Source organism: Lemur catta, chromosome 24 (assembly GCF_020740605.2).
Source record: "Lemur catta isolate mLemCat1 chromosome 24, mLemCat1.pri, whole genome shotgun sequence".
Lineage (NCBI taxonomy): Eukaryota > Metazoa > Chordata > Mammalia > Primates > Lemuridae > Lemur > Lemur catta.
In genome coordinates this window covers 14425300-14448566 of record NC_059151.1, presented here as the reverse complement: position 1 = coordinate 14448566, position 23267 = coordinate 14425300, and the positions used below count along the sequence as shown (strand labels likewise).

Genomic DNA, 23267 nt, shown 5'->3' with positions numbered 1-23267 from the left:
TGGCAAGTAGATGACTTCCCTGAGACTTCAGAGGCAGGGTGAGGCAGAGGCTGTCCTCCTGGCTTTTTGGCTGTTTTCTGCAGGAGATGCCATTGTCTAGTCTCCAGAACTGTGTGTGCTGGGGGCTGCTCAGCAGCGGGGACAGCCAGACCCAGCGCTGCTGTGTTGAATTACCAGCCCTGTGGCTGTCGGGAGGCAGTTGAGGGAGGTGGTGAACATATTCTGCGTTCGCTGCCTAAACAGTTTCTAGGTCACAGCTACAGTGGTGTTCTTGAACTCCATAGGCCCTGCCTGTGGAGTTTCCTGATGGTGGCAAAAATGGTACATTCCTTGATGGTTCAGTTGCTAGTGTTCTAGAAGTCATTCCTGGGGGCTCAGCCTCAGCCCTATACTTCTAGCCCTTTAACAATCTCATGGGCACTTAATTCCCTGTATAAAATCTCTTTCTGCTTAAAATACCTGGAATGGTTTCTATTTCTGCATTGACTCTGACTAATGTGCTTTTATGTGGCCTCTAAGAGTTACCTAAACCTAATGTCTTCAGTTGCTTTAGTTGGGAAATGAAACCGTGAGATTAGATCTGGAGATCCGTGGTAATTCGAATGCCTTTAATCTGGCGAGGCCCCCTCCACTTGCCACAGGTCCCACATTGCCTACTGCCTGCCTGGCCCCTGAAGGCATTTGTTTATTACCTAGAGACTAGATCTGGAAAGTCTCTTGCTTTACGAGTATAATGTGAAACATTTCTTCCTTTAGAAATATTTACAAAATATTTTCTGTAACATGAGATTGTCAACCTATTATTTATTAGTCCTGGTGATAATCTGTATGCTGCTTTCTCTTAGGTACAATACAAACTTCAGTGATAGAACATGTTTTTCCTCTGGGGGAAGGGGTTTATACCTTTGTCACACAAAGCCGGGACACACAGTATGTGGGAAAATGGAGCTGTCTGTATATGCACTTGTGTAATGAGGGAGTGTTCTCCGTATTTTATAGGCGTGTGTCAAACATGTTGAGGCTAGGTGCAATGACTCACACCTGTAATCAATCCTGGCACTCTGGGAGGCCAAGGTGGGAGGATCGCTTGAGCTCAGGAGTTCAAGATCAGCCTAAGCAAGAGTGAGACCCATCTCTACCAAAAATAGAAAAAATTAGCCTGATAGAAAAAAGAAAATTAGCCAGGCATGGTGGCCTGAGCCTGTAGTCCCAGCTACTCAGGAGGCTGAGGCAGGAGGATCACTTGAGCCCAGGAGTTTGAGGTTGCTGTGAGCGAGGCTGACGCCATGGCACTCTAGCCCAGGCAACAGAATGAGACTCTGTCTCAAAAAAAAAAAAAAAAAAAAAAAGTTAAGGAAACTACAATTATGATAAATTCTAGAATTTTTAACAGCCTTATAAAATTATTAAGTATGTCTTATCAACATAATAAAATTACCTTTTTAAAGAAATTAATTTTTAATTTGCTTTTCTGTGCCTTATATGACAGACTGAAGAGTTTGAATTTACTAGTGTCCCTAACCGCTGCTCTTCAGTGTAGCACATGCATGGTGCCTTTCTCAAAGAATGTCTTATAAAAGGAAAATAAAGGAGTTGGGGTACTATGTTGGGAATCCATGGTGTACTTGGCACTGTCTTAAGATTTGGGGGACACGGGCATTGTTGCCATTCTGCAGATGAAGAAACTTGTCCCAAATGTCCCAACTAGGAAGCAACAGCTCAAAGATTTACACTGAAGGTTTTCATCTGCGTTTTCTTCCCGTTGTGCCACTTCTTGCATGTTATGCTTTAGTTAATACAAATGTGCGCAGAATTCCCTATATGTACCTTCCTTTTCACAGCTTATTCTTGGCTTATGTGGGGGTTTTGTTTTTGCCTGGAATGGTCTTCTCTAGTTTCTTTACAAGTGTAATTCATCTTTCAGATCTTGATCACGGCATCGTCTGACCCCAGCCACGCAGGGCAATGTGTCCTCCACTCCTGTTTAACTCCGTGCCTACACTTCTCACATCATAATTAAATTAAGACAGTACTAGCTGCTGCAACAGATAAAGTCCAAAATCTCAGTAGCTAAACACTGCACAAGCTTATTTCTTATTCATGTCAAGTCCAGTGAGGTGTTCGGTTGGTGGCCTTCTACCTAGAGATTCAGGAACCCAAATTCCTTTTATATTATGGCTTTGCCATCCCCTGAGACTCTGAAGTCCTTAGTTTCCAGGCAATAGACAGAAAAAGAGAGCATATATGGAGGATTATGTGAGGGGTTTCTCATGGACAAGGACTAGAAATTACAGTCATCGTTTATGCCCACATCCCATTGGCCAGATCTCAGTCGCGTGCCACACTGACCTACGAGGGAAACTGGGAAGTGTCACCCACGGGCCTGGGCAGCAGAGGAAACTAGTTTGGTGAACACATACCTTTCTCTGTCCCTCCCTTGAAAGACAGAGACTGCATCTTAGTCATCTTTGTATCTCTTGTCCCTTGTACACCACAGAAACCCAGCAAAGTTCAGTACACTTCACTGATTATTAAGGGATGGGGTTGCCATCTCAGGTTTCTAAAATTGAAACTTCCCATAATTTATTATAATTGCTTAGGAATTTTCTAGCATTCTCTGACTAGATTGCAAGCTCTGAGCATAGGAACTATGTAAGACTGTTCACTTCTGAATCCCCAGCACAAGGGCTAGAACATAGCAAGAGCTTACTAGGTGTTTATTAAATGAATGAATGAATACTCAGAGAAAAGAGGGAGAGAGTTTGTCTGTATGGAGTTAGGTAATACTAACTGAGAAGGTGACTAATTGAGAAGGTTCGATTTTGAATGACTACTATTATTAATAATAGAATTTCACCAAGTGGAAAAAACGAAAAATGAAACTCCAGGCAGCATTGATAGTGGTGCTTTGTTATTGTTGTTGTTTTGTTTGTTTCATGAGTAGAAATTTAGAAAACAATCAAATGTTTATGGGTCCGAGTTCAGTTATTACAATTGAACTTTGGGGGGTAGAGGAGGAGAAATATGTAATCTTTTAATTTATATAATTTCTGTTGACTAAAAGAATGGCAATGAAAACCTCAGCACTAATATTTAGCTTCTAAAATGTTATTTTCTGGACATTTTTGAGAAATTCGAAGACAGCAGCATTGTTCTGATTGTTCATTCTCTGTGAAGATTCTGCACATACCGAGAAGCTAGGGAGAGAGAAGGCAGAGGTTCCTCATCAGAGCTTCTCAGAGCTGGTTCTGCATCAGAGTCACCTGTTATATTGGTTAGGATGCTTTTGGCTGCAAATAATAGGATATTCAACCAAAAGTCCCTTCAAAAATACAAATTTACTTTCTCATACAACAAGATGTCTGAAAGTAAGTGAGTCCAGGGTTTGTTCAACAGTTCAGTGACAGCAGGGTTGTGGGTTGCTTTCTGTGATTACCTAATTTTAACTTTTCTCCATAGGTGAATGACGGCTGCTAGGATTGTTTCTGAGAAGTACGGTCCACAACCACAAGTCCTCTCCCCCACCACACGTACATGAGCATTTGAAGACAGAAGAGGGGAGATTTTTCCTCCTCCCTCTCTGTCTTTTTATTAGGAAGGAAAATCTTACCCAGTGGCCCCCAATAGCCTTGCTGACAAATTCCACTGGCAAGAATTGAAGCATGCTCATCCCTAAACCAACAGGTGGCAAAGAGGCATGGTGTGACAGAGAATGATTTAGACCAATCATAATATATCCCTAGGGCTGGGGAAGGGACCCACTGGCATACCTGAACAAATGGCATTTAGGTAGGCAATAAGTCATGTCTGCCACACACAGGGGCAATTCCATCTCTGGAGATTCTGATTTTAGTAGGCCTAGAAAAAATATTTTAAACTTTCAATAAGTACATTTGCCCTCAGTAGGCAGAGAGAATAGAAAGGAGTGAAGCAAGTACTGGGTCCCTTCTTAGGGATAATTTCCTTTTATTCATATCTCATTATACAGTGTTTTACTTCATGGTGAGTCAACCAAATCACTAGGTCAGTTAACAAAATAAAATAGCAGTTGTTTGGTAACTTGGCCCCTGCAGTTGACACAGCCAACACTCTCAGATAAGGTAGTTCTCATTCAGGGAAATATTCTTAGTCATTTCAGTAATTTACTTCTGACAAAAAGCTGTAAGCCCTGCTCTGCAGCCTGATCTGAATTCCTTACTGCTGCGTGGGGCTCCTTTCAGGAAATGAGCATTTGATCAGAGTTGATAAGCAGAATCCAGAAGCTAGAATGTTTCTATATGTTCAGTATGTTCAGTATGAGACTGAAAGCTTATACTTTCAACACATGAAAGGATGAACACCAAAGGCGGGAGATTGTTATTATTACCTCATAGAATATTTAATGAACAATCATGGTGATGCTTTTTCAAAGGCATGAATACAGCAGGTAGAGTACTCCAGCAATGTGTTAGTTCATTTGTGCTACTATCGCAAAATACCACAAAATGAATAATTTATAAGTAATAGAAATGTATTTCTCACCATTCTGGAGGTTGGGAAGGCCAAGATCAAGGTGCCAGCAGATTTGATGTCTGCTCTTTGCTTGCAGACTGGCACCTTGCTGCATCCTCACGTGGAGGAAGGGTTGAAGGCTATGTCCTCACATGGACGGGAAAGAGCAAAAGAGCCTAGGCTGCTCCTTTCAACTTCTTTTATTTATTTATTTTTTTTGAGACAGAGTCTTGCTCTGTTGCACGGCTAGAGTGAGTGCCATGGCGTCAGCCTAGCTCACAGCAACCTCAAACTCCTGGGCTCAAGCGATCCTCCTGCCTCAGCCTCCCGAGTAGCTGGGACTACAGGCATGCGCCACCATGCCCGGCTAATTTTTTCTATATATATTTTTAGTTGGCCAGATAATTTCTTTCTATTTTTAGTAGAGACAGGGTCTCGCTCTTGCTCAGGCTGGTCTTGAACTCCTGACCTTGAGTGATCCTCCCACCTCAGCCTCCCAGAGTGCTAGGATTACAGGCGTGAGCCACCGCACCCGGCCCCTTTCAACTTCTTTTATAAGGGCCCTAATTCCCTGCATGAAGGTGAAGCACTGGTGACTTAATTTTGCCATTTGAAACAGGCCACAGTTTTTTTTCTCATAAGTGTTCTGTATCAGTTTAAATAATGCACTACCTTGATTGAGAAGTAGAAAAAATCTGTCATTTCTGTGTATAGGCACAAACTAATGCCTTCTCTTAGGGGTGGGGAACCTGCGGCCTTCATCACTTCCCCAAAGGCCTTACCTCTTGATACCCTCACCTTGGGGGTTGAGTTCTAACATAGGGATTTTGGAGGGACACAAGCATTCAAACCATAGCAAGCAGTATGTGTAAATTCTTAATAAGATTACCCCATTAAATGTCAGTCTGTCCGTATTACAAACAACAAATAACAAGCATTACCAGTCTTTATCCGTGCAATGATCTTTTAGCCGTAATTGAAAGGAAAGCAGTAAGCATATTTTACTTGACTAAGACCCTGTGGACATGTGCAAATTGACAGTTCTTTCATTTCCTCTGGAATATTACAGAAAGCATTTAAAAACATTTAGATTAGTAAGATAACCTGAAAAAGAGAAGGCTGATTTAACGAATATCTTCCTGTGTGTGAAAGCATATTTACAGAAGTGTTTCCGGGAACAGCGTTGGATTTACAGGGCTCTTGCAGTTCCACCGTCATCTGTTCCATCTGTAGGATTTGATGAAAGATATTTGGCTTAAAAATATCTAAAAACTACTACTGTAGATGATTCTAGGCAGTTCTCCATCTTTTTCAAAAACTGCAAAAACAAAAAATGACCTTAAATTGTGGCAGGTAGAATTAAGTTACCTCAAATCAAATCACTACAATGTATCTATGAAAAATATTAGCAAGGAAACCTAGATCATTTCATTTCTCTAAAGCTTTAAGAACTGCATAGGTTATTTTTAAATGTATTTAAAATTGCATAAGAAAATCTTTTTTTTTTTTTTTGAGACAGAGTCTTGCTCTGTTGCCCAGGCTAGAGTGCCGTGGCATCAGCCTAGCTCACAGCAACCTCAAACTCCTGGGTTCAAGCGATCCTCCTGCCTCAGCCTCCCGAGTAGCTGGGACTACAGGCATGCGCCACCATGCCTGGCTAATTTTTTTCTATATATATTTTTAGCTGTCCAGATAACTTCTTTCTATTTTTAGTAGAAACGGGGTCTCGCTCTTGCTCAGGCTGGTCTCAAACTCTTGACCTCGTGCAATCCTCCTGCGTAGGCCTCCCAGAGTGCTAAGATTACAGGCGTGAGCCACCGTGCTCGGCCAGAAAATCTTACGATATCTTAACAATACAGAAAATAAAAATGAAAGTCCAACCACTGCAATTCCATTTCCCTTCCCAAAGGCAACTACTGGTAACAGACTTTTTTTTCTGTTTACTTACAGAAAACCACTCATATTCTTGATCTGTTAAGTATAGTTTTCTCTCAAGTGTGGAGGAAAGATTAAAGAAATTTTTTTCAAGTTCACAGCTTATAATTTTGGTGGTATATGTCCCTAATACTGGAAAATAAAGTTCAAATTAAGCCAAGATAGTTTCTAAGTATGTGAATCAGTCCCGTAGGAAATTCTAAATGTTGGGTATACTGAAGAAGAGCATGAATGGTCTACAGCCTTTGCATATGTTTTTAGAAAACACCTGACCTACTAGCCTATGAGTGGGCATTGCCAACAGTCATAACAGCCAAGTCCCTTAACTTAGGTCAGACCTCACTCTTCTACCGAAATCTGTGTTTGAGTTATACGACTTTGATTAAATTCATGTTATTTACTGAATTCATGAGATCTACAAGATTTTGCCATTTGAAACGGGCCACTTTTTTCTTCTAATAAGGGTTGTGTATGAGTTTAAATCATGCATTATCTTGGACACTGTCCCAGCTGCCACCTAGACTCGGAGCTCCATCCGAGCCCCAGCGAGGACGTCCCAGCCAAGGCCGAGCAGACACTCTGCCGGGGAATCCTGGGCCGCAGGGCCGTCCCCACCCCCTGGGTCCGCGCACGGCCCAGGGCCGGCTTCCGCCAGCTGTGCCCGGGGGGTCCGCAGGTGACCGTGGAACTGCGGGGCGGAGACACGTCCCGCCGCCCGGGGAAGGCGTCCTGCGGGCAGAACACGCAACGAGACTCCAGGCCCCGCGCTGCTGGCAAAGAAACTAAGCGTTGTGGATGGAGAAAAAGTTGACAGATTTAGAATTGGGCCGGACGGCACCGAGAATAAGGCCAAGGGTGGGCCGATGCCGTCCCGGGCGCGTCCTTGGCCGTGCGCAGGGCAGGGGCCGCCGAGAGCCGGTCACGGTCCCCCCGGAGCCCGGGCCGCGTCCCCGGTGCGGGGCGGCCCCTGGGAAAACGCGCCTTCCAGACCCTGCTCGGAGGAGGCAGCGTCCTGAAATCCAGCCTCTCCTGCTGTGTCCAGCCGTCCGTCTTCCCCACGATCCAAACCGTGTGCCCCGGTCCCTTTGCATTCCTGTCCTGGGCCCGCACCTGCAGCCTCTTTCGCCCCCGCACCCCACCCCCAAGTCACACTGAGGACTTCTCGCCAGGCTTCTCTGTGTATCTTCTTGAGTCCTTATTGAACTAATGCCGTCTTAAAATAAATAAATAAGGCACTATCTTGATTGAGAAGCAGAAAAAAATATCCATCATTTCTGTGTATGGGCACGAACTCATGCCTTCCTGTGCGGGTGGGGACCTGCGGCCTTAAGGCCAAGTGTGGCCTGCTAGGTCCTTAAGTACAGCCTTTTGACCGAATCCAAATTTTACAGAACAAATCCTTTTATTAAAAGGGGTGCAGTAGAGAAAGACGAAGCTTTTCTTGCCTCCTTTGGTGCTTCAAAAAGAACAATCTTGAAATCAGAAAGCTGCCGGTTCCACCAATGTTATACAACCTAAATGGATTAATAACTTTTTTGCTTATAATAAACTCCATAACATTTGCAACAATAGAGAGAGTAAAGCTAAAGATGATGTAAGGTAGAAAATAAAAATACTCATGTTTGCTTTTGGAATGTGTTTTCAAACTTACAATTGAATATAAGCATATTTGAATGGGATTTTGAACAAAATATTGTAGCAGAAACTGAAAAATACGTAGTGATTTGCTAGAAATGGCATGAAATCAAAGATACAGATTAAAGAACTATCATTTTACAAATTTTTATACAGTTTTACTATGAAGCTTGGCTGATATTGGCTGTATTAGAAGAGCTATTAATATTTAGCTTCTCTAGGCTTTAGTTTTCTCATTTGAATATTAAAGAGATAGGACTAGGTAAATTCTAAAGGCCTTCCCAACTTTTATTATTACATTAATCTATGATTCCTAGTTACTTAGAAATCATCTAGTTTCTCTGTATTTCCCCCACTTTTCAATTTTTCCATCCCAGACACCCCACATCTCAGATAAATTCTTAATAGCTGTCTTGAACCTTCCCCAGTATCAAAGAAGTAGTTTAGTGTTTGGATTTTAAAAGACTGCCATGAATACAATGAAAAAATAATTAATGTACATTACCTACAATATTTCGTTTTACCAGCACTGTTGAAAAACAAAACATTTCACTAAATTAATTTTCTGGATGACTGACCCCATTTTATTGAATACAAAATTTCTGTTTAGTTTAACATCCTCTGTAAAGAAAATTTCTAAATTGTACTGTGTATTTTAATGCCTTCTAAAACAGAAAATACAGTCATAATTTTTTCTTTCAGTTTTCTTGAAGATGCAGAATCACCTTTCTAAACATCTGTTATTATCCAGGAGATCCTTCAGGGCCAATTCAGTTATGAAGGTTCTTACTGAGGACTCATTTGGTGGCAAGTGACAGAAACCCAACTCAAACCGGCTTAATAAAAGGAATTCATTGGCCCACCTAACTCAAAAGTAGCTGCTTCCAGATGTACCAACAATGTGGTTATTAGTTTGGAGTTTTCTCTCTCTCTTTTCATAGTGAAACTCTGCTTTGCTCTGTGGTCACTTAATTCTTTGAAAGCCTTTTCCTGGGGATCAGAGTGATTTTCAACAGCAAGTCTAGGTTTAGTCACCCCGACAGAAAGAGAGCTCTTTCCTGATGGTTCCAGTAAGCACCCCAAGCTGACTCTCATTGGCCAGGTCCGGGCGGCATACTCATGCCGGAAACCACTGATGTCACCGGAGGAGGTCCCTCATTGACAAGGGCTGCCCTCTTCTCTGGAGCAGCTTTTGTGAGCCACCGTGCCCAATCTAAACTGAAGGTTTTTTAAGATGCCATTCTGGTTGTCATTGTGTTTTTTAAGGAAGAAAAATGGTGGTGGAGGTGGAGGTGGTAGTAGTGGTGGAAAGAGTTTGATGTTCTTTGCAATTTTAAATGCAAACTTTTTACCACTTTGTTGAACTGAGAAAATGATTGCCTGAAGCAGGGGTCCTATCTATTAAACAATTCATCCTTGCCTTTATGGCCTAGTATAGTGCCTGGCACATATTAGGCACTCACGAATGTGTTGTATTAAATTTTCCCTTTCTCTCACATAAATTTTTCTTTGGTTCTACCACAGTTTGTAGTTTGTACCTCTAATCATAATGCTCATTGCACTTGTTGTATTAGGAATAAGTTTATTTACTAGTAAAAAGAAAAAGTTGACTAATAAGGGTTTAAACAGTTACCTCCAAGCTTGGCAGTCCAAGACTAAGGGAGCAACTGGAGGATGTCATCAAGGAATCAGCTTCTCCTGTCTCACTTACCCGCTATCCCAAGCATAGGACTTTTGTTCTCATGGGTGAAAGATGGCTGCTGGCCCTCCAGACACAGTATCTACATTCTAGGAAGGAGAAAAGGAAATATTAGCGGGCAAAGAGTAGAAAGTCTGATCCTCTAAAGGCCTCCTCAGGGACTCCCACTTATGTCTCATGCATAGAACCATGACATATGGCCACCTCTAGCTGCAAAAGTGACTAGGATTTAGAGCACTGTATTTGGCTTGCAGCCTCTCTGGCATGGAAAGCCACCGGAGAAGAGACTGAAGTAGGTGTTTATTGAGCTAACCTATCTGCCTTATAGGCGTTTTAGTCACTTGGTATAATTGTACCTTTCTTGGTATACTGTAAACCTATGGAAGACAAAGACTGTGTTTTGGTAATCTTTGATTTGCCCACATTGACGAGCAAGCGACCACCATAGCCCTGATCGTAGTTTCTAAGAACTAAGATAAGAACGAGGATAATATATTGGAATCAAACAAAGGATCAGCAATTGAAGGTTAAAAATAGTCTAATTGAAAAATATTTTAGCCATTCAGAGTTCTAAGGGAAGAAATAATATAGTCCCAAATCTTTGAAATCCAAAGATTTTCAAATTGTTGTTCTATATCTATACTGTTTCTCTTTCAAAACAGATCTTGTTCCTCTTCCCTCTATCATCTTCTTAATTATACATCATGAGGGATGAAGACAAAGCAATTGAATGTGAAGATTCAGAACCGTCCACAGGGATGAGTCACACAGCCTCTGTGCATCAAGAAACGCAGGTAAATCTATAGTCAAATGTACATTAAATAACATCCCAGTCATTTCTTTAAGGAAGCGGCTGTATTTTCAAGCTATGATAGAATTGTGTCTACACTCTCTACCTCTCAATTAACAATTCTCCCCATTCTTAATCCCCAAACTCATACAGTCCAGGGAAGGTGAGACTACCAGTTTTCCCAGCTAATGATGTTACCAGCTGGCCCTATCTGAGACTGGAAAAATTGAAATGCTTTGTGTTCCTGGCCTAATCCCTAGAATGGCTTTGGTTTCTTCCTTCTCTCTGTATTGCTTAAATTCAAGTAGATGAATGAATGTGAATTGATTTTCACCACAGTTAGTTATCTTTTCCTGAACCACTTTGGTATATGGGCCAACTATATCCTGAATTATATGTTAAATATGCTGATTTTTAAACTCAGCATTACAAAACATAATGAAATTTTGTGTCACACAAGCATTTATAATACAGGTTGAATGTACCTTATCCAAAATGCTTGGGATCAAAAATGTTTCAGATTTCAGATTTTTTTGGATTTTGGAATATTTGCATGTACATAATGAGATATCTTAGGAATGGGACCCAAATCTAAACATGAAATTAATTTATGTTTCATATATACCTTATATGCATAGCCTAAAGATACTTTTATACAATATTTTTAATAATTCTGTACATGCAACGAAGTTGCATTTTGATTCTGACCAGTCACATGAGGTCTGGTGTGGAATGTTCCACTTGTGGCATCATGTTGGTGCTCAAAAAGTTTCAGATCTTAGAATATTTTGTTTTGTTTTGTTTTGTTTTTGAGACAGAGTCTCACTCTGTTGCCCAGGCTAGAGTGCCGTGGCATTAGCCTACCTCACAGCAACCTCAAACTCCTGGCTCAAGCGGTCCTCCTGCCTCAGCCTCCTGAGTAGCTGGGACTACAGGCACATGCCACCATGCCTGGCTAATTTTTTTATATATATTTTTAGTTGTCCAGCTAGTTTCTTTCTTTTTTTTTTTTTTTTAGTAGAGATGGGGTCTTGCTCTTGCTCAGGCTGGTCTCGAATTCCTGAGCTTGAATGAGCCTCCCACCTCGGCCTCCCAGAGTGCTAGGATTACAGACGTGAGCCACCGCACCCAGCTCTTGGAACATTTTGGATTGCAGATTTTCAGATTAGGGATGCTTAACCTGTACTAAAAAGAGTGACGGTGCTAAATACTCCTAACATAGTTCTTGTTCCAAGTACTAGCTGAATAGCTAATAATAAAATTATGTATTTTCCTTATAAAGTACTATCCTTGATGTTAGTAATGCAAATTTGAATTGTAATGTGATGACTCAGTAACTATTAAAGTGTTGCAAACATACAATTTTAAGGATTTTAAAAATTGCTTTAAATACAGGAGGAGACAATTATGAACCTCAAAGGTACAGATGGAAATGAGCCAACAGAGGGAAGTAACCTATTGAACAGCAGTGAAAAAAAGCTACAAGAAACACCCACTGAATCAAATCACTTACAAAGACTGAGACAGACATTGGCTTGCCCTCCTCATGGTTTACCGGACAGAGTAATAACAAACGGTATGTAAATGGTAGGGATGGATTCAGAAAAAGAGGGTAAAAGATGATGTGGTTTTAATGAGAGATGTCTAATTAATATGGTTTAAAGGACAAAAAGAAGTTTACTTCTATTGCACATGAAAACTACTCGGTGCACAATTCCCAACGGTAGCTGGCTCTGCTCTACACGTTCACGGGCCCAGGCTGACAGGGCTCTACCACCTTCAACCCAGCTTCCAGAGTCACTGCAGTCTCCACCGTTTAAGCCAGTGGGAAGGGGAAGAGGACAGAGATCAAGGGCTGTTTCCTGTATTATATCTGATCAATTTCACAGGATTACTTTAGGGCTATAGAAAGCACTACATAATGTTGGTCGTTATTACTGTGAATTCATGCAACTAATATTTGAGCAAACACAGCACCATTTATACTTCCAAATAAAACTTGTCATTTTATAAGTAAAGGGGTTGGTTTGCAATTCAGCTAATTTAATTTAATTTTAATTTTGAGACAAAGTCTCCTCTGTTGCCCAGACTGGAGTGCAGTGGAGTGATCATAGCTCACTACAACTTCCAACTCCTGGGCTCCAGTGATCCTCCTGTAGCAGCTGGGACTCCAGGTGCACATGACCACCCCCAGCTTGACTAGCCTCAAACGAGCCTCCTGCCTTGGCCTGCCAAAGTGCTGGGATTACAGGTGTGAGCCACTGTGCCCAGTCTAGTTTTTTCTTTAAGAAGATATTATTCCTTTTTATAAGAGAGATTTAAAATTTTTGTTTTATTTTATTTTTACATTGACAGATAAAACAGTATGTATTTCCCATGTACAACATGATGTTATAAAGTATATATACATTGTGAAATGACTAATTCTAGCTAATTAACATATGCATTACCTCACATAGTTATCATTTTTGTGGTGAGAACACCTTATATCCACTCTTGTAGCATTTTTCAAGAACATGGTTCTAATGTTCCATAGCAGACTAGGGTTGACTACAGTTAGCAGCCAAATGTTGTACACCACAGAGTAGCTAGAAGAGAGGACTTGAAGTGTAACCAATACACAGAAATGACAAATACTCAAGGTGATGGATACCCCAGATACCCCGACTTGATCATTATACATTCAGTGCATGTAAAAAATACTCACATATGTAAAATGTATAAATATATAAAATATTATATACCAATAAAAGAAAAAAGAATACAACATATTATTAACTACAGTCACCATGTTGTACAACAGATTTTTGGAAATTATTTCTCCTGTCTAACTGAAATTTTGTATCCTTTGACCAGCAACCCAAATTTGGGTTATATATTTGAGTGATGTGTATATATATACACACACACACACACACACACACACACACACACACACACACACACATATATATCTTCAAATATAAGGTCTACAGAGAGTAGCAACATGTCAAGGCATTGACTCTTGTGCCCCTGATATTCCTTGAATGCCTGGAATCTAGCCACAATTTTTCACTTTCTTTTTTTTTTGTTGTTCCGAGACAGGGTCTAGCTCTGTTGCCTGGGCTAGAGTGCAGTGGCATCATCATAGCTCACTACAGGCTCAAACTTCTGGTTGCAGATCATCTTCCTGTCACATCCTCCCAAGTAGCTGGGACTACAGGTATGCACCACCATACCTGGCTAATTTTTGAAAATTTTTTGTAGAGATGGGATCTAACTGTTGCCCAGGCTTGTCTCTAACTCCTGGGTTCAAGCAATCCTCCTGTCTCGACCTCCCAAAATGCTAGGATTATAGGAGTGAGCCTCCATGTCCAGCCCATGAGCACTTTTTAATTAATTAATTAATTTTAATTTCTAATTAACACAAAATTGTACATATTTGGGGGTAGAATGTGATGTTTCAGTACATGTATACATTGTGTAATGATCAAATCAAATGAATCAGCATATCTATCACCTCAAATATTAATCATTTCTTTGTGGTAAGAACACAGAAAATTATCTCTTCTAGTTATTTTGAGGTACAAAATACCATACTGTTGACTATAGTCACCCTACCGTGCAATAGGATACCAAACATACTCTTGCACTTTAATTATAACTTTGTAGCCTTTGGCCATCCCTTCTCTATAACCCCATCCCCTCTCATCCCCAGTCTCTGGTAACCATTGTTCTATTCACTATTTCTGTGAGATCAACTTTTTTAGATTCCACATATGAGCTAAAACATACAGTATTTGCCTTTCTGTGCCTGGCTTATTACACTTAGCATAATAATGTCCTCCAGGTTCATCCATGTTGTTGCAAATAACAGGATTTTATTCTGTTTTATGGCTGAATAGTATTCCATATGTATACACACCACATTTTCTTTATTCATTCATTGGTGGACACTTAGGTTGAGTCCATATCTTGGCTGTTGTGAATAGTGCTGCCATGAACATGGGAGCGAGATCTGATTTAATTTCCTTTTGATATATACTCAGTATTAGGATTGCTCGATTATACGATAGTTCTATTTTCAATTTTTTGAGGAAGCTCCATACTATTTTGCATAATGGTTATGCTAATTTATATTACCACCAACAGCATGTAAGGGTTCCCTTTTCTCTACATACCCACCAATGCTTCTTATCTTTTGTCTTTTTGGTAATGGCCATTCTAACAGGTGGGAGGTGATACTTCACAATGGTTTTAATTTGTATTTGAACATTTTTTTCATATATTTTTTGGCCATTTGTATATTCTCTTTGGAGAAATGTCTGTTCAGTACTTTGCCCATTTATTTTTAATTTTTTTTTCTTGTTCAAGGATAGATTGCTATGTTTGCCCATTTTTTTTCTTTTTTTCAGCATATTTTGGGGGTACAAAAGTTTAGGTTACGTATATTGCCCTTGCCCCCCCACACCCCCAAGTCAGAGCTTCAAGTGTGTCCATCCCCTAGTCAGTACGCATCGCATTTATTATGTATGTATACACCCATCCCCTCCCCCACCCACATCTGCCCGACACTTGATCAGTGTTATTCCTAAATGTGCTCTTAGGTGATGATCAGTGAAACCAATTTGATGGTGAGTACATGTGGTGCTTATTTTTCCATTCTTGGGATACTTCACTTAGAATGGGTTCCAACTCTTTCTAGGAAAATGCAAGAGGTGCTATATCACCACTGTTTCTTATAGCTGAGTAGTACTCCATGGTATACATATACCACATTTTATTAATCCACTCATGTATTGATGGGCACTTGGGTTGTTTCCACATCTTCGCAATTGTGAATTGTGCTGCTATAAACATTTGGGTACAGATATCTTTGTTATAGAATGTGTTTTGTTCTTTTGGGTAGATGCCCAATAATGGGATTGCTGGATCAAATGGTAGGTCTACTTGTATCTGTTTAAGGTATCTCCATATTGCTTTCCATAGAGGTTGCACTAGTTTGCAGTTCCATTTGCCCATGTTTAAATCAGGTTATTTGTTGTCTTGGTATTGAGTTGTTTGAGTTTCTTATATGTATTTTGGATATTATCTCCTTGTAAGGTGTATGGTTTGCATATATTTTCTCCTGTTCCATACATTGTCTCTTCACTCTGTGGATTGTTTTCTTTGCTGTGCAGAAGCTTTTTAGTTTGATGTAATCCATTTGTCTACTTTTGGTTTTGTTGCCTGTACTTTTGGGGTCATATTAAAAAAGTCATTGCCCAGACCAGTGTCACACAGTTTTTTTCCAGTGCTTTCTTCCAATAGTGTCATAGTTTTGGGTCTTACTATAAAGTCAGATTTAAAGACAATTTCAAAAATTTTGTCAAGGAATGATAGCATCATTGAAGTAAATACATGGACCCCCGCAGATGTTATGTTTACTGAAAATAAGACTCAATTTTTTATAGTAACATGTTATTTGTGAGCTCTAGAAGACATTTTCACCACTTTCAGCTGGGACAGTGAAAGCCAAGCATAGATTGTTATGCTTTAGACTCTAGATAGTTTTTAATGAAATCAAGTAAAGTTCTGAACTAGCGTGGAGGAAAATCTCAACCTTATTCAGAATACATGGAGAAAATCAGATTCCAAAATATACACTAGATGATAAGGCAACAGAAAACTTAATACCTTTTCTGTCCTTTTTATTATTTTTAAAAACTTTTATTATTCAAAATATAGCACATTTGTAATTAAAATATTTAGAATAAAAGATATAGATTAATATAAGGGTAATAATGAATGATGTGATTTTGAGGCTCATTTTAAAAAAATCTATAATCATTATTCATAAAGCTGCCTGAAAAATGGGGTTCGTGGTAGATAAACACCCCACCATTTACTTTCCTGTACTTCTGTTCCTGAGGTTTGTAAGACTACTTTTGTCCTATATTCCTTCTTGTGCTCATGTAAGTGTTCTTCTTAAAAAGTAAATCTTACATGTGAAAATATGATTTTCCAAAATCATAAATGAGAAGTAAATTATTAACTGATTTAAAATGTGATTTAGAGAAACTTTATAACCATACATTTGCTCTGTATTTAATTGTATTTCAAGTATGGGAAAAAAAGGAGAGTTAGAGATTTTTTAAAAAGTGGTCTTGAAATGGGAAAATGAAAACTTAATTCTGCCTTGTTGAATTTAACATAAAGCTGGGTTTATGCTATGATAAAGTAGAATTTCGTAACTGGCAAATCCTACTTTCCCATTCTACCTCCAATATTGCATTGAAATTTCACCCCTTATAGCCAACTGAAAAATACTGAAGGCCCCTTAGTTATTTCATTGCAATAGTATCATAAGCCTAGAAAATCTGAAACAATTCTATGAGGGTTTAGAAAAAGGGACATCGAACTCAGTCTCTAGCAACATGGTAGACAAAACTTTATGAACAATCCTGTCACTTAAAGCAAGGAAAACATCCAAAAAAGTTTAAAAATTTGTAAGTGTACCTTTGATCTGTCAAAAAACCAGGAAATCATTAGACACCAGAAACAAACGGGGAGTGGTGAACAGGCACTGGAGCTGGCTTTCACCCTGGACGTTTCTGCCAAAGCCCAGTGAACTTGAGACTGACTTGGAGAGCCCCAGGCGCAAGGCCAAGCTGGAGCCTGCCCCGGAGGGAGACCGATCACAGGAGAAGCCATTCTCGCTTTTACTCACACGAAGTGGGAACCCCGTGGGATGATAAATTGAGGTGACCCTGTCCTGCAGATGGGGCCTCGACTAAACCTGTTTCTCTCAACTGTAGTGGCTGGCTGGGGCAGGAGAAGAATCTCCACTAAAAATGTATAATTTCATCCCTATTTGTGCTCCAATTTCACAGAAAAAAATCAGAAAATGTATGTAACATTTTCAGATGGTCCCGGATTGCAAGCTTCTAAGCACATGGTAGGAGCAAATTCAAATCCTATCTAGGAAAACTTTCATTCAGTCTAAGGCTCCAACAAACCCACAGATACGGTTCCAAAGAAGAGCTCACTATTGTAACAAACTAAAACTCACAGCATGCACAAGGAAACAGAAAACAGAGATTTCAATAATGTGTGTCATCAGAAAACAGAATGTAAAATATTTTTGATATATATAAAGAAGTTAAAGAGGAGGTAGCAAATATGAGTATGAAACAAGTGATATTTAGAAAATGAACAGATCTGAATAAGAATCACCTTAAAGTTCTAGAAATGAACGATAGAGTAATTGAAATTAAAAACTCAACGGATAGACTAAGCAACAGATTAAGTGAAAAGAGAATTGGTGACCTGGCAGATAGATCTGAACAGATCATCGAGAATGAGTGCAGCTTACACAGTGTGAAAAGTGAGAAAACTGGGGTTAGCAACATGGAAACTGAGTGTGACTGCCTAATCATAGTGGGGAAGATGGGGAAAAGGAAATATTTGAAGAAATAAAGACTAAGAATGTTCCAGAACTGATTAAAAAAAGAAACCTCATAAATCCTAAGCAAAACAGAAGGAAGCCACACCTAAACACATCATGCTGAAACTGCAGAAAATCAAAGAAAAACATCTTTAAAATGGTCAAAAAGAATTTCTTTAAAAAGCTGAAATTAGACTTCTCAACAGCAACAATGAAAGCCAGAAAAACCACAGAATAATATTTTCAAGGAACAGAGAGAAAATAACTGTCAACCTAGACTTTGAGGTAAACCTGAGGTATACATAGAAAAACTATCTTTTAAGAATGAGAATAGGCCGTGCGCAGTGGCTCACGCCTGTAATCCTAGCACTCTGGGAGGCCGAGGCGGGAGGATCGCTGGAGGTCAGGAGCTCGAGACCAGCCTGAGCAAGAGCGAGACCTCGTCTCTACTAAAAAAAGTAGAAAGAAATGATCTGGACAGCTAAAAATATATATAGAAAAAATTAGCCGGGCATGGTGGCGCATGCCTGCAGTCCCAGCTACTCGGGAGGCTGAGGCAGGAGGATCGCTTGAGCCCGGGAGTTTGAGGTTGCTGTGAGCGAGGCTGACGCCACAGCACTGTAGCCCGGGCAACAGAGTGAGACTCTGTCTCAAAAAAAAAAAATAAAAATGAGGATAAAGATAATTCCAGACAATAAAACAAAGAATTTACTACCAGCAGATCCCTGTGAGAAATACAGCAGGCTCTGAAGCAGCGTGTTTCCACACCACGGACTAGCTCGTCTGCAATGCTAAGTGGGGGAACTGTGTCAGTATAAAGTCAAATTTGCATTTTTATGTATAATTTTTCCTGGCACCTTAATATTTTGTAGCCTTAAGCAATAGCAAGTGAAGGCAACCCCCCCGAAAGGATCTGGTATGTGCTTCCTTACAACTGAAGGTAACGCCTTCCTCACGTGAGACCGTTTAAAAGCTGAAACCCCTGTAAGTGCCTCTTTTCGTGCAGGTAGCAGCGGGTTTAGGGGCTTCAGGGACCCTTAAACATCCCACAACGTGAAGCAATCTGGCGAGATTACACACGTGGAGGTAGCAGCTAAGAGTATAGATTCAGAAACTGCCAACACTTTCCCCTTTGTTTAAAAACTTTTTTTTTTTAATTAGCGGAGCGGGCTGCAGTGTGGACCAGATTCCTGTGCGCCGCTCTCTGTGTAAAGCACACGCCCTGGGGCATCCACGTCTGGAAGCGGGACCTGTGGTCTCAGGGTTACGCTGCAAAGGACCGACTGCTCGTAGAGGACACAGACGTCAGTGGGGAGTTAACTGTGCTAGTACTTTCATTAGTGTTGCTTCTGTTAACAAGCATTGCTTTGGTCACAAGTTTTGAATTTTGAGTGGTCTACCCCAACTGTTCTTCCCATGAGACTTTCTATGTTTAGCCTACAAGTTTTCAAACGGGGACATACTTCGTATTCTAATAGAAATGCTTCTACTAAAGATGATAGCTATAAGATGCCATAATGAATGATGATCAAAAAAAAAAAGGTTCGTACGTAGGTAATTCTAAATAAACATTGACTGTAAGAAGAAACAGTCATGTTGAATTCAAGGCAGAACTAAAATACTGGAATGTGATTATAGTTCAGGTACTCTCACGTTCCTGTGAAGAGGGTAAAGACAGCGATTGTTTCTCTTTATGATGTTAAATCCTGATACTTGTGTGGTAAAATTATAAAGAAAAATAAGGGAATGGTAAAAAAAAAAAATTCAAGATAGTGTTTCCTTCTGGCAGCACAAAGGGAGCTGGGGAATGGATAGGGAGGAACGCATAGGCAGATTTAGAAGTACTGGTAAAAATCTATTTTTTAAGATGGTTGGTGATTGTGCACTTGCTCATGATGATCTTTACAAATTAAACATGATTATAAATATTTGCATATGTGTTCAATAATTGTTTTAAAAAGTTATTTTTAGATTATGTCAGCACCTGCATATGATAACGTGTTGATAGTAACTAGTTTTCCTGGTTTATTTCAGTCACCATCCTTGTTCTTCTGTGGGCTGTAGTTTGGTCAATGACTGGCAGCGAATGTCTTCCCGGAGGAAACTTATTTGGAATTATAATCCTATTCTATTGTGCCGTCTTTGGAGGTAAACTTTTGAGGCTTATTAAGTTACCTACACTGCCTCCACTGCCTCCTCTTCTTGGTAAGTGCTAAACACTTCATGTTTTCTTCCAAGTAGGTCATATTTTTAACATAGTAGTTTGGAAAGCTTTGGAAAATAAAGGAAAAACTGTTTCTGTATTTGCAGTGTTGGAGCACAAGCCGGTTGCTCAATTTTGAGTTTTGTGAGCCAGTTGTTAAACATGGCAATTAAAAAAAAATAGATCACATAAATTGACAATTCAATAACTTACATTAAAAACAAGAGCAATTTAATACTCAAAACTTATCACTTCGTAATTCTTTTTCCACATTTCTCCTTGTCTATGCTTTTGAGATTGTGGACACGCTGTAGAATGGGGGGCCACTGCCCTCTCTCCCCAGCTCCACATTCAGGGACATCATGTTGGTAGCTTAAAATTAGCCATGGTAGAAGAATCTGTAACAAAAAATCAGCAAATGCTACAAATCAAGGCTTGTTATGTTGTAAGTTGCTCACATCATTGACAAAGAGTGAAGTTCTGACATATATTTGTATTGTTTCATTTTCATCTTATTAATATAAGCAAAAATATCAACTAACATTCATGGTGACACTACACTTGCTCATCAGTGATGTGAGTGAATCACATAGTAACCAAGCGTTTATTTATAGTCTGATTTTGTCAAATCTTGGTTGAGCTACAACCATAATTGGTTATAGACACAGAAGTTTGGCAAACAGGCAATGAAAGCATTCTGTGAGAATCAACTGACTATACAGAATTTACAGTGAAGATCGTTATGTATTTGTAAACTGGGTACTGCCCATTCTTTATGTCAGGAAAATTTATAAGAAACATATGTACATATATAAAATGCATAGTGTTTTTTTTTGAGACCCACTAGTAAAGCATTTACCAGCACACTGTTGGGTATATTTAAAATATAATATCACAGTTGTTAAAAGACTTACCCAAAAATATTCTTCCAGAGGCAATAAGAACTGCCCAAACAAGACACAGATGCAAATTAGTCTTAAAACTAGCCATCATATCCATAATGTTTCTTTAAAGAATTTCATATTACAAAACTTTAACTCACCACAAGGCATTTTGTGTCCATTTCTAATATATTTATTAGTCACTCAGTTTTGTTAAAAAACCATCTCCCTTTTACACGTGCATGTATATTTGCATACATTTCCTGGACAAACTTTTTTTTCTGTTAGCTGTACTTGTGAGAACAGTCAGGATTAGTTAACCTAGACCAAAATTATTTGCTTTTGAATTTGTGGTCAGCATTTAAAGCTAAATGTAAAAAAAGTAGAATTATTTACATCTTCCTATGCATTATTTCACAATATATTTTTAATTTTAGGTAAAACTAAAGATATTCTACTTAATTCATACTATTTCTCATGTGTGCTTTTTGTTCTCTAAAGTTATTAATTGAATTACTGTTAAAATGAATTATTTCTAAATATACCAATATGCTTTGATAAAGGGTTGGCAAACCACTTCTTTTTATCAGTAACATACTAATTGGAACACACCCATGTTTATTCATTTACATATTGTCTATACCAGCAGAGTTGAGAAGTTGTAACAGAGAACATAAATATTCATTGCTGCTAAATCAAAATCAAGTGGTCACATCACATCAAGCCAGACCACTGGCAAAGGAAACAGTGTCCCAGGGAAATTCTTTCCATGTTCATATCAGGAATGAAAAAATACTCCCTCATCCCTGCCAAAACTACACAAAAATCCTCTTAAAATAGGTTGAGTTCTTGTTAGATTATTGTTCCTTTTGATTTCAGGTTGTTATATGGTGTAATCAATTCAGATCTGGTTTAGATCTACATTTTAAATTTCAGGGAAGAGTTATTGCCATATTAACAGAATGTAAACATTAGTGCAGCATGTTTTTGGCTGGTAACTCACCAATGTCTATAAAAATTATATACACCTGTACTGTGGGGCTTAATGTTTCCACTGCTAGGAATTAATCACATGGATATACTTATATAGACCTACAAATCTATAAGCTGCATATGGACAAGGACCATGTTGGTCTAACTCACCTTTGTATTACCACGATCTTGATGGGGCCGGCATGTAATAGGCACTTAATAAATATTTGATGTATGAAATGTGCTCATTTCAGTCCTGTTTATAATGAAAAATCTGAAAAGTTCCTTAGAATCTACTAATGAATAGGTTAATGGTCCAAAAATTATGGTGAGCTACTATTGCATCTATTAAAAGAGAATAAAGTAAGTGTGTGCTTCTGTGGGAAAATTATGGTGAGATACCATTGCAGCTATTAAAGAGGATAAAGTAGGCCGGGCGCGGTGGCTCACGCCTGTAATCCTAGCACTCTGGGAGGCCAAGGCAGGTGGATCGTTTGAGCTCAGGAGTTCGAGACCAGCCTGAGCAAGAGCGAGACCGCGTCTCTACTAAAAATAGAAAGAAATAATCTGGCCAACTAAAAACATATAGAAAAAATTAGCTGGGCATGGTGGCGCATGCCTGTAGTCCCAGCTACTCGGGAGGCTGAGGTAGGAGGATCGCTTGAGCCCAGGAGTCTGAGGTTGCTGTGAGCTAGGCTGACGCCACGGTACTCACTCTAGCCCGGGCAACAGAGCGAGACTCTGTCTAAAAAAAAAAGAGGATAAAGTAAAGATCTGTGTGCTTCTATGGGATATATTATTAAGGGGACAAAAGCGAGTTGCACAGTATGGCATACATATGCTCCTATGTGTGTCCAGCAGAGAGAGCATGGGCACACGTACACACAGGGCATGCTTGACTAGGGACAGAAACTTTCTGGAAGGACATGGACTGGGAAGCTGCGGTTGGGCACAGCCTGTACCTCTGGCAGCAATGTTTTGATTTTACCACGTGCATATATTACTCTTACCATTATTTCTTCTAAAAACAGGCACGTTCACACTACTGCCCAATATACATTCTAGAAGGACCATCAATACAGAATTCAGAACTTAGAGACTTTCTCTGGATTAAATGGCAGTGAGGAGAGGGGCCTGGAAGTGACGCTTTCATGCCTAATGGGGCCCGGAGCGAGTCACAGACAGCTTTGCTTGCAGTTTGTCTCTGTTCTCAGATCTCGCATCACAAAATACGCTGACTTTAGCATATTTAGTCA

The 23267-nt window shown here is 39.6% G+C and overlaps 1 protein-coding gene across 3 annotated transcripts in view; it reads left to right on the top strand.

Moving 5' to 3' along the window:
* SLC9B2 (solute carrier family 9 member B2) overlaps window positions 1-23267 on the top strand; it is a 49106-nt gene that overhangs the window by 960 nt on the left and 24879 nt on the right. For 2 of the 3 annotated variants that reach the window (XM_045536660.1, XM_045536663.1), the window contains exons 2-4: window positions 10423-10554; window positions 11946-12126; window positions 19990-20160. In XM_045536660.1, the coding sequence (XP_045392616.1) occupies window positions 10465-10554; window positions 11946-12126; window positions 19990-20160 (442 nt within the window). In that variant the 5' untranslated portion in view covers window positions 10423-10464. Of the gene's footprint in view, window positions 1-10420; window positions 10555-11945; window positions 12127-19989; window positions 20161-23267 lie in introns of those variants that run through there. The other variant, XM_045536661.1, reaches the window with a different exon arrangement.